Source organism: Polypterus senegalus, chromosome 16 (genome assembly GCF_016835505.1).
Source record: "Polypterus senegalus isolate Bchr_013 chromosome 16, ASM1683550v1, whole genome shotgun sequence".
Classification (NCBI taxonomy): Eukaryota; Metazoa; Chordata; class Cladistia; order Polypteriformes; family Polypteridae; genus Polypterus; species Polypterus senegalus.
The window spans coordinates 33,294,618-33,306,964 of record NC_053169.1 but is presented as its reverse complement, the minus strand read 5'-3'; the positions used below and the strand labels follow the sequence as shown (position 1 = coordinate 33,306,964).

The 12,347-nt window shown below is 36.9% G+C and overlaps 1 protein-coding gene across 3 annotated transcripts in view; it reads right to left on the bottom strand.

Moving 5' to 3' along the window:
- The window catches only part of map3k4 (mitogen-activated protein kinase kinase kinase 4), a 158,576-nt gene extending 148,916 nt beyond the window's left edge, over positions 1-9,660 (bottom strand). For 2 of the 3 annotated variants that reach the window (XM_039738901.1, XM_039738903.1), the window contains exon 1: positions 9,433-9,660. In XM_039738901.1, coding sequence (XP_039594835.1) covers positions 9,433-9,464 — 32 coding nt within the window. In that variant the 5' untranslated portion in view covers positions 9,465-9,660. Of the gene's footprint in view, positions 1-9,081; positions 9,280-9,432 lie in introns of those variants that run through there. The other variant, XM_039738904.1, reaches the window with a different exon arrangement.
- Between the last annotated feature and the right edge of the window lie 2,687 nt (positions 9,661-12,347).

The window sequence follows — 12,347 nt, the reverse complement described above, 5'->3', positions numbered from 1 at the left end:
GGATCCATCATGCCTTGTTAGCACTGTACAGGCTGGTAGTGGTGGTGTAATGGTGTGGGGGATGTTTTCTTGGCACACTTTAGGCCAATTAGTGCCAATTGGGCATCGTTTAAATGTCACGGGCTACCTGAGCATTGTTTCTGACCATGTCCATCCCTTCATGACCACCATGTACTCATCCTCTGATGGCTACTTCCAGCACGATAATGCACCATGTCACAAAGCTCGAATCATTTCAAATTGGTTTCTTGAACATGACAATGAGTTCACTGTACTAAAATGTCCCCACAGTCACCAGATCTCAACCCAATAGAGCATCTTTGGGATGTGGTGGAACGGGAGCTTCGTGCCCTGGATGTGCATCCCACAAATCTCCATCAACTGCAAGATGCTATCCTATCAATATGGGCCAACATTTCTAAAGAATGCTTTCAGCACCTTGTTGAATCAATGCCACGTAGAATTAAGGCAGTTCTGAAGGCGAAAGGGGGTCAAACACCGTATTAGTATGGTATTCCTAATAATCCTTTAGGTGAGTGTATATACACACAATGCTAATGTCTGTCCATCTGTCATGCGACTACACAAGGACTGATTGTGCTAGAATCTGCATCAAAGTCTTAATCAAAAGCTGATGACTTGATATGTGCCAGAAACTCAAAAAAATGTTACATAGCAGCAACCTGTTGGAGACTTTACTGATGGGCAGAAAAGTTCATTGTAATTAAAGCATGGTCCCTGCAAGCCCATCTCTTGATAATCCCCCAGGACACAGCCTGGCCTGTGTGTTTCACTAGTATAAAAGGAAATATCTATAATCCTAAAAATATATCCAGTTCAAAATTTAAGTTAAAGTATGCACTATAAGCTCAGGCTGAGTCTGAGTTTTCATATCAGCCAATCAGTGCTCTCAGCATAAACCACATCACAGTTGCTCTATTATTGTGTTCATCAGAATAAATTTATAGCTTGCCAAAGTAATGCTAATCACTTTTAAGGCATCTTTCAATCTTCATTGCATCCCATAAACCGGAGAAGCTAAGAGCACACTTATGAAGGTGGCCGAAGAGTTCCTTTATGCCTTCCAGTAAAACATAAAAAAAAATACAGAATCTTCCAGAATTGTTTAGAAAAGAAATCTTTAAAAATACCATGAGTTCATTTCAAAGACTAGGCAACATATCATACCCTTTTCACAGAAAAGTCATATTTTGTCTGAATGCTTTTTTAGATTAATGGTGGCAATTACTTTAATATTCCTCTTTAGCTGTTACATTCACTGAAGCTGTCATTCATGAAAAATACTGTAATGACTTATTGTTTAATGACACTGTGTATTTTATTATATACAGTACTTCAGAGGGAGGAGCCATAGTATTTATTCAATTTAAGACTCTGCTCTTTATTATGGTATTATAGTTGTCTAATGGAAGCATGCAGAAAAACACTGACTGATATAGTACACTATCACTTTCCTTACCAATTAATGTAGGAAGTGCTGCTTCCTTCCATAGTAAATGGAATTTAGTCAGTAAACCATGGTAAGCCTGGCTCATTCAGATTTAATTCAGTATAAGTGAAATGTGTTCTGAATTGGCAAAAACAAAAGTGCTTGGCATATTTTAAAGCTACACTGAAGTCATACCTAGAGCAATTAAAGTACTTAAATAATATACTGGCACCAGATCCTGGACTGTTTCCTGGTTGCAATCCTGAACTAACTTAAAAACCTTTCAGAATGTTATGTTAAATTGATAAAGTAAAATTCAATCACATCCGATATATGCCAAATGGTTATTTTTTTATTTTCTCTCCATTTTACAATGTAACTATTACTTATCTGTGACATGCACAAAAAGATCATGTATCTTCCCTGCTGCTGCAATATGGGATAAGCAGACAGTGCAGTGTGTCAGTAAATCCACTCTTTCTGGAACTAAAAAAGAACTGCAAGTCTTGCTTCTCCAAAACTTACATTTATGGTGCACTCACACTGGGCATGTTTGTTCTGTACCATGCCCAAATGCAATTGTTCCCCCTCCCTACTCCACCGCTGGCCTGCACTCACACTGCACTTAATGTTCTGGGCCCGGGCACGCTTTTGTCATTATCATGTGACTTTGTGCAAAGTCAAAACAAGATCTGAACATGGAGTCACCACATGCATATCAAAATGATTTTACATACTCTGTGGCTGTTTTGCAGTGCAGAATAACACTGTACCCTCTTACAGATTTATTGAGTGTGCAGCGCAGCATTTTGCTGTTAATTCTGCTGCACGTACAAGAGGATTTTCACAGAGACAAATGATGTTAAAGTAGGAATTTGCAGCTTTTCTTGCCAACTAAAATTCACATCCATCTGTAAGATGAGAATAGAAACCTGTTTTTGAAACTCAAATGGTATTGAATGAAATGAGAATTGCACTCTGACTTGTCGCATCATAGATATCATGTCCATTTCCCGTGCTCAGGCACGTTTAGCGATCACACTGTTCCTGAATGCTACTGTGCTCGGGCCCACCTCTTCCAAGTTGGTCAGGGTATGGTACAGCTGGTCCGGCACACAGTGATCACACTAGTCAAACAAACTAGATTTGTAGGGTTATATGCTGACAGATCTGCTCAGGCATGCATGAATTGCCAGTGTGAGTACATCCTAAGTGGAAGTATTTAATGTACCAATAATATTAACCAAACTAACTTAAATCACAAGGCTACTTTCCAATTACTGTATTACATTTTCCAACAGTAGCTTATTCAGGATCACAAAAAAAGTTAATTTTGACAGTTGAATAAGCCCACCAATCGCACCACAAAAAAGCTGATTCCACTGCTGCAAGACTGTGCCACTAACAGATTAAGGGCCTTGTTCAAGCAAACATGTTTCAGAGAATAGGATTTGATATCCAAGACCTTCTATTTCCACATCCAAGTCCTCAGCCACTGACACAGGAAGCATACACATTGTTTTCAAACATTTGTAAGGACTTTGCTTGAAATTGTGCTACTCTGTTTAGAAGCAGGGTTATACTTAGTCCACAATGACACTACTGTTAAGACACAAAGAGTACTATATAAATCAAAAAGATGAGTTTGACACCAAAATGCTGCAAATGACTAAACAATGGCTGTCAATTATCTGGATTAATTAAGATAAATTAATTTAAAGAAAAACACAAAGATTGAAGAAATTTGACACCAAAATGAAAATACCAATTCTGTTCGTTAAACCACAAATGCCAGAATGTTTAAAAGCACCATAAGTATATATCACTCATGAGAAACAGCTTGGAGGACTCCTTGGCAGTACTCCCTGCAAAAATCCTGTAACTTTGACTCCCACCATACTATTTGAATGACTTAAATCTGGGAAACACAGAAGCACCTCCAAAACTGGAAAGGGCAGAGAGGAACTTCACTTCATTCATCATCCAACTGAAATCCCCTGCGGCCTCCAGGCCTCGAAAGGGGTTTATGAAGTTCATGGGTCATAAAACAGGACTTGTGAAAGGACAGAGACCGTTATTCATCATGTTGAAGTGACGCAGCTAACCATTCATTTTGACATTCAGAGTTTGGGAAAGAAATGCTGGGCACATATCCTTCTTTTTCTAAAGGAAAAATAACCCTAAAATTCAAGCAGCTACAAAAACATTATGTGGAGTTTATCTCATTTTAATTTTAGAACAATAATTTATGTAAATTAAAAAGGAAACTTGTATACAAAATCCAGCACAGTAGTTTAGCTATTATAAACCCAAAGTGAGAGTTAAGAAGTTTACATTGATTGTAAACTTGTGTCTAAAAAAACTCAGACCAAAAGCATAACTTAGAAATTGAGGTACCTTGCTTTTAAAACAGCAACTATTTAGGGAAAATATGCACAAAAATATTTTTTTCTAAGTAAAGCACCTTTCTATTAAAAATAAAGCATTCAGCAACACAACACAGCCCCTCCACCCCTATGGTCACCCTCATAAAACACAAACTGCAAGTCAACAGGCCTGAGCAAGGCGTAATTGCAGTGTGTCTGCTTTTGAAATGTCTGCACAAGTTATGCAGCTTTTGAATATCCCAAACATTATAAATGCATGCCATAAACAAATACCAAAAAAGTAAATCAAACATTTTTTGTTAAGAAATAAATGTATTGGCAGATTTCTCTTCTGAACAGTACAGTATATAATCCTGCCAAAATAATTTCAACTAAAGGTGACCTTGTGCTTGTGGAGATGGATGTGTTTAGTAATACAGATCTCTGCCAAAAATGAAAGAATGGTTTACAGTCTTTTTAATTTTATTATTGTTGCTGCTGTTGTTATAAATGTTACTACACCAATTATAAATAATCAATTATGAAAGTATGGCATCAGTGTGTACTGAAATATATTTGAATTATGAAGGGGTTGGCTATAACAATCTTAGAAATAAAGAGATTATACTCATTTTTAATCTCAAGTTTGCAGTTTTTTATGTTGCTGGAATCACTGTAAACTTTTCAGATACCATATTTCCAAACATTCTCAACAGATGTTACATATGACCCTTAAGTTAAATCAGGTAAATAATGCCACTCATTCTTGATTGCTGAGGCGATTAGAGTTGAATCTCAAAGTTAGAAAGAAACTGATTGGTGCTTTTCAATGCAAGAAAACTCACAAAATCAAAAATGAAGCAAGGAGGCATAAAACTGAGCAGTAAGTATAATTTCACAAAAACAGAAGTAATTTCACCAGGATGCAGTTGTCCAAAAATTTGAAGGGTTAGGCTGGCAATGTTATGCTAAAAAAAACAGCTTGTTTAACATAATATATTTATAGACTTACTATACAGTATTATTAAGTCTTAACAAAACCAGGAGTTAAATATGGATCAAGTATGTAATGGGCAGATCTGAATGGACTCCCAAGGACAGATCATTTGAAGGTTGAGAAATCTGGAAATAATGGTAGTTAAGCACAAAACTTTAATTTTATTATCAAATTACATAACTAGCTCAGCACAAAGGTGATTCTTTGAAATATCCTCGTACTTAACCAATGATATTTTCAAACTCCTTGCTTACTTGGCAAAACTATTTCTGCATTTAGACATATCTGATATTGCATGGTCTTCGTATTTCTAAGAAAAACATTACATTATATATTTTCCTGTCCTATAGATTCCAGGGTTCTTCTTGGTCTCTAATTAATTTTTTTTATACAGGGAAAAATAAAAATTCAGGTAATCAACTAAATAAAGGTGACAATACCACTACAATAAACCATCAATTAGAGATATAACGTAACAGTTAGAAAAATCTAAATTAAAAGTATCACCTAAAAATCTCAATAACTAAAAAAAGCTAATACAAATTTGCACTAATATGAAATAAGATAAATATCCAAACAAGGAGTGTACAAAGAAAAATTATAAATATACAAGGACAACTTTATATATATATATATATATATATATATATATATAATTCAGACAATGATTAAGACCAGTCCAAAGGGATACGAATCAGTGCAACACTGTCTAAATACCAAAAATAACAATGCAGCATTGTCTAAGTAATATTACAAATAGCAAACCTGACTGACTGATCATGGTATCAGACAGAGTGGCAATGCATTGCACTGCCGATTATCACATGCAAGTAGGAATTCCACTGTACTTTACACATGCAGCAACGTGCTCTAATCAGCGCCTGCTCCCAACCTATGTCACCATACTGAGCCTACGGACCAATAAATATCACATGTGAATAATTGTGCAATCTACAGCACACTGAGGATCAGCTATTCAATTATTAATACATTCTTTATAAATATATGAATATAAATAAAATTCATGTTAGGCCTGGAGTTAAACTTAACATTAAATAACTCAGTGACAATACAATACAGAATCAACCAAGACAACACAGCACCACAATGTGTAACTGAAAAGGAAAAAAAAGCAAATGCAGTTTAAGTATAAGAGAAACAAACAGTATAAGAGCTGCTGTTTATCAAGCTAGTGCTAACAACGCTGTGTTCAACTAATGACTTAGGTATGCTCATGTGGTTTTTCATTCTATACATTAAACAACTCTCCAGCAAAATCATCCGTCTACTATACCCATGTATGACAGTTAACCGGCTACAATGGCAAAATACATTAAATGATTTACATTAATGATTTTTTATTTTGAAAGATATCTGCATACAAAATGTTCTGAAAGTCTTTCTGGCTGACAGTGGTTTCATGATAAACCACAAAACTCTGAAACAGATTTTTAGATTTTTGCTGATGCAGCATTGTTATCCTCCATTCAATGTACAGCAGCAATTTTAAAGACAACTAAAATGTTAGGTCTTTGTAAAAACCTTGGACTAAAGCTAATTGCCACTAAAACTGTATAATGTACATCTGAAACTCTGTGTTGAGAGTCACGTGTGCAGTTCTGGCCAAAATAATAAAAAAGGTACAGTACATATATATCAGTAGAAGTTGTGTGGAGAAAAGCAAATAAATGAAACAATCAGGGTAAAGGACTTGATCTACTGCCTAATCTCTTTAAACTTGGATTGACAAGGATATGTCAGTACCAGGGTTAAAAAGTCTCACAGGTAGCTGTTTAGAATAATTTATGAATTAGTGAATCACATATAAAAAATGAATACACATTTATGGGAATTATAAAAAACCTCACACTAATGTAGTGCGGAGGTGTCACCTGTTGCACGTCTGTGCTCAGGTCCTAATTTGGGATCCTGAAGTGGGTTATCATGTGGTGGGTGCAGCAATGTGCTGTATCAGTGTATGCTCCCAATCTCCCAACCTTTCTAGAATAGTAACCAGAAAGAAGTGCTTCACACAAATTGTTGTGGGACTCTGATTCACGCTACTAATTCAGGCAGATTAACCTGAGACCTATGAGTCTTGAAAACAGCATAAATTACAATAGATATTGCAATAACACAGCCAGACAAACAATTACTAAGAATTAAAAAGCTAAATTGATGCTAAAAATATTTTTGAGTTTGCCTATATTTATGAATTTGGATCGGGTAAGTTTGTCTATGTTATATCTTATCTTTATAATTATAATCTTTTGTTGTTTAAACTTAAACGGATGGTCCTTTTAATTTCCATGTTTCAGTAGCTAGATTTTCGAAAAACATACAGTATCTAACTCTTAAATAAGTCAGGGTTTGGTGACCATGTTTATAGAGTTATATTTTATAAAAAGGAAAATCATGCCAGTGTTGGAAAGAGGACATTAAATATTTTGCATCATATAGTTTAATGCAAATTTGCACAACGTATTAAATTGCTCCATGTAAATTATTTACTGAAAATGTCTTGCAATGAATTAAAAGCAAGCTTATCAAGATGCAACAGTTAATTAGACAAATATGAGTATTCTAATTAAATAAAAACACACATTTTACTGAATATGCGTATGATACATAATATGGCATATAACTTATGTATTGTATTTACTATCTTGAATGAACACTATATAGAGGACTGATGCACAACTAACAGAGACACCCCTCAAAAACTAGCTCTCTGTTTCCCAACAAACCTGCCCCTTGAAACTTTCACATTCATTCTCTCCTACATCATCAAGAACAATGCAAGCTTGAAATATCCTATACAAAACCCCTGTGGCATGGAGTGTACCGGGGATGTTAAAGAGTCACAAATATGCCTCTTTAGTACATATTGTCCATGAAATAATATACAGGTGCACATTCCTAAAACACCTTAATGTGCATGGAGAATTTTATGTTACCAAATGTATGTTATTGGAATGCTAGCACTGTAGGTCGGAAATACAGAACCTTTTACAATCTTCACTGAATTCTTTCTACCATTCTCCATATGTAAAAAAGCATGTTTAGAATTTACACATTCTTTATATGCCATGACGCTATTTATCGGTGTATCCACAAGCTTTGCTGTATCTCTTCATTCTTTAATATATCATCCATCCATCTTCCTAACATGCCTTACCCCAAAAAGGGTCAAGTGGAGGCTGGAGCCAATCCCAGCAAGGACTGGGATCAAGGCAGGAACAATTCCGGGACAGGCTATGTTTTCAAAGCTGTATTAGTAATGCTAAAAAGACGGGGAAAAGTGTTGATTTTATCATGAGAAAATCCATGCAAAAAAAAAAAGCCGAATTAATTTTTAAATAAGTTCGCCTCTTTCCTAAGAATCATCATACTCGCAACAGGTAGGCTTTTAACCAACTCTTAACATGTGACATAACAGCATCTGTTAAAGCACGAGGGATTTGTGGCCTTCATCAGACACCATTATTTGTAGTTAGAAATCCATATCGCACATTTTGCTGTTTTTTTATCTGCATGAGGAAAATCGGTAAAATTGGGATATGTCAAATAAATACTGTATGTTTTCACACCTACATTCTTCAGATCCCTTGCATCTGTGAAACAAAAAAAAATTGTGGCATCAAGTATTAGCCTGTCTGTATCACGCAATCTGAGCGTGCAGCACCAAGAAGGATATCATGATGTACGAGATAGCTAAAACCGCATTCGTTCAAATCGTTACATTTGGAAATAAGAACGAAGGAAAAAACGAAACGATATAGAAAGTAAGATTATAGTCCTGGACGTTTCTCTCAACCTGAACACTAAAATACGTTCATAAACTATAAATATTTCCAAGTCCGTAATGCAACCTAAATATTCACATCTGCAAAACTCTTAATGCATAACTCGTTTTTAGTACTGTTTACTACTCCACGACAACAAGTTGCAGAACGTGCATAAAAGCAAAGAAAAAGTAAAGTAGCCAACGTGCCGCTAAATCGCGCCCCGTCCCACCAGTGCGCTACCCATTTGCAATACACGAAAATCCGTTCTATTTTTCCCTGACGATGCAAAGGTCACTCTATAATATACACACTGCAGTGCGTGCAGAACATCGAAGCCGATATCCCGTTGTGCACGGAGCAGGAGGAGGTGTTGTGGCACGAGCCGATGCGTGGATCTGGACAGGGAGACAAAGTGAGCGTTTTTTAAACCGAGCAGTTGTGCCAGCGCAGCCTTTTACCCCACCAGTTAGCCGTTCATACCTTTGTTCAACCCCAGATCATCCTCGCCAGCATGCGGTCTTGTCCGAGCACCCAGAAGCCCATGCACTGTTTTTTTGTTTCTGCAGAATCTGCAGGAGAACGAACGGCAGCAGCAGAAAAAAACAACTAAACTTTACAACTTTGAGAGCCTCCAGTTTTGGAGGATGCAGCTGCAGACTCACTCACTATTTGACAGGAAGGAAACTACAAACTATTGCGCAGTCTCAGTAAGATGACACGACTCTTTCAGCAAAAGCAAGCTCACTATTTGGCAACAGACGGTCCCAATGCGTTTCAGGGCTTGGGGTGGTCTTTTGCACCTTTTGCAGCAAGTCAATCACATTCACCTACCTGCTTAATCTACAGCAGTCGGGAGGTTCCATGTCCTGGCAAAGGTAGCGTTTTATTTATGTGCTATATTTTCCAAGCATGTGCACGTATCACACCATGGCTATATGTCTCTTTTGGATATTCTGGTTGTTGCTGCCGAGTTTCCTGGAATTGCTGGATACGACGGCGGTTTCCCTCCCCTTTCTCCCCCCTCCCCCGATACACCTACCCGCCTGCAGAGAGCAGGCAGCACAGTGAGTACGCGTCGGCCATCTTGGTAACGAGGAGTGACAGAGATCATCTCTACGGCAACCCGCGCGATCGGACACGCGCAGCGCGCGACACGCGGCGAAAAGGAAGTGGCCGCCTTACCTTACTTTACAGGGATTCATTACGTAACGAAGTGCAATATTCGCCGATTCTGAACAAAATATATATTAGAAACTGTTAAAACCTCACACATTTATCTGAAAAGGACTGCGACCTTTAAGTAGAAGAGGGAGAAAAAACATAGATAAGATAAAAAAACTCTATATAAATGTAAATTATTTTTATTTATTATTAGAAGGGGTGACAGCTCCATATGGGTTGAAGCAATTAATGGAGTTCCTCATAGGTTTGACCTTATAAAATAATTTATGATGGCTGGACATTTACACAACAGTACCGTGCAATCAATTGATGCCACTAAGACAGGAGGCATTGCTAATAATGAGATAATAAAAATATTCAGAAAAATAGTCTATTAGTAGACCAGTGTTACATTCAAGTAACACCTACATTGGTTATAAATACAATAAATAAGTTACTAATCCACAAGAAGAAATTTAAATTTTAAGTGACAGAGTATTTAATTGCTAATTCCACTTATTCGGAAATATGCAGTAATAGTGCAGTTAGTGTTGCCAACATGGGCATTGTGATGGGGGGGAAATGGGTAACGATTACCCAGGGCCACTGGGGGATTGGGGGGCTTGAAGACTGGAATGAAAAGTTTGTTTTCAAGAGAAAGGGGCCCACTTAGACTGCTTATGTACAGGGCCCAGAGTTCTGCTCTACACCCCTGGTTGCCAGCCTAACTACAGAATAATGCAATGTTTCCCAACCACCGGTCCACTTAAATTTTTTTCAGTTCTGCAGAAATCAGTCAGGTTATGTTTTTTAAACTAATGTGAGCAAAATTCAAAAAATATTTCAAATGAAATATCCCCGCTCTTCAATCTAATGTTCGTAAATATGAACAGCAGAAGCTCTTATCTATTCATAAATCATACTTTAAAAGGGAGTACTAACACGTGTGTGTCTCCACTTCAGGCACTCTTTGGACCAATTATGATAGACTAAATAAGTTTATATTATATTTTCCTCCTCCACAGTCTGCAAATATTTTCTCAGTTTTCAACTGATCCATAAGTCAAAAAGGTTGAAAACTGCTAACTTAGACCATGTAACCGAAAGAAAAATATATAGAAAAACAGAGAAATGTTTAATAAGGTATACATGGAAATTTCTAATTAAATACAAAAGCAGTGCACATCTGTCACATAAATCCAAGCATAAAAAAGTAAGTCACATAACCCAATAAATACAAGCTTAGGAGCAGAACATTTAGCAGGACTCACATCAACAACTTCAGCTTAATTTTAACTTCAGCTTAATTTTCATATTTATACTTGTCCAGTTTCTCACAATATCCTTTATGGCACTGTCCTTCTTTAAATGCATTCAGTGAAAGATTTTGGTGGCTTCCAAGTGTAGAACATGTTCATGCACACATTGTGCAGCGTACGGTAAACAGGATGTGATGTCAAAGCACATGTCACCAATCACCATGCTAAATGTAATTTGGTAATATGCAGTCTAGTCATTATATTTTAGCTATGCACAGAGTTGATTATGTTTCATTAACACATGATGTACACAAGAAAATTTAGTTCAAAAATTGTGTTAAAAGAAATAAATGATTATAATGAAAAAAAAAAGTCATGTGAAAAAGTAAGTACACCACATGGAAATAGTTAACCTTTTCAACATATTTAAACAGGCAAGCATTAGACCTTCATGCAAACAGTGCCTACAGATAAAGGTGATGTAGTTGAAAAAATGGCACATACTTCTCATACCCTAAATAAACAAAAATGCAGATTTGTCACCTGTAACAAGTAAGCACATCCCTATACAGTGGTGTGAAAAACTATTTGCCCCCTTCCTGATTTCTTATTCTTTTGCATGTTTGTCACACAAAATGTTTCTGATCATCAAACACATTTAACCATTAGTCAAATATAACACAAGTAAACACAAAATGCAGTTTTTAAATGATGGTTTTATTATTTAGGGAGAAAAAATCCAAACCTACATGGCCCTGTGTGAAAAGTAATTGCCCCCTGAACCTAATAACTGGTTGGGCCACCCTTAGCAGCAATAACTGCAATCAAGCGTTTGCGATAACTTGCACTGAGTCTTTTACAGCACTCTGGAGGAATTTTGGCCCACTCATCTTTGCAGAATTGTTGTAATTCAGCTTTATTTGAGGGTTTTCTAGCATGAACCGCCTTTTTAAGGTCATGCCATAGCATCTCAATTGGATTCAGGTCAGGACTTTGACTAGGCCACTCCAAAGTCTTCATTTTGTTTTTCTTCAGCCATTCAGAGGTGGATTTGCTGGTGTGTTTTGGGTCATTGTCCTGTTGCAGCACCCAAGATCACTTCAGCTTGAGTTGACGAACAGATGGCCGGACATTCTCCTTCAGGATTTTTGGTAGACAGTAGAATTCATGGTTCCATCTATCACAGCAAGCCTTCCAGGTCCTGAAGCAGCAAAACAACCCCAGACCATCACACTACCACCACCATATTTTACTGTTGGTATGATGTTCTTTTTCTGAAATGCTGTGTTCCTTTTATGCCAGATGTAACGGGACATTTGCCTTCCA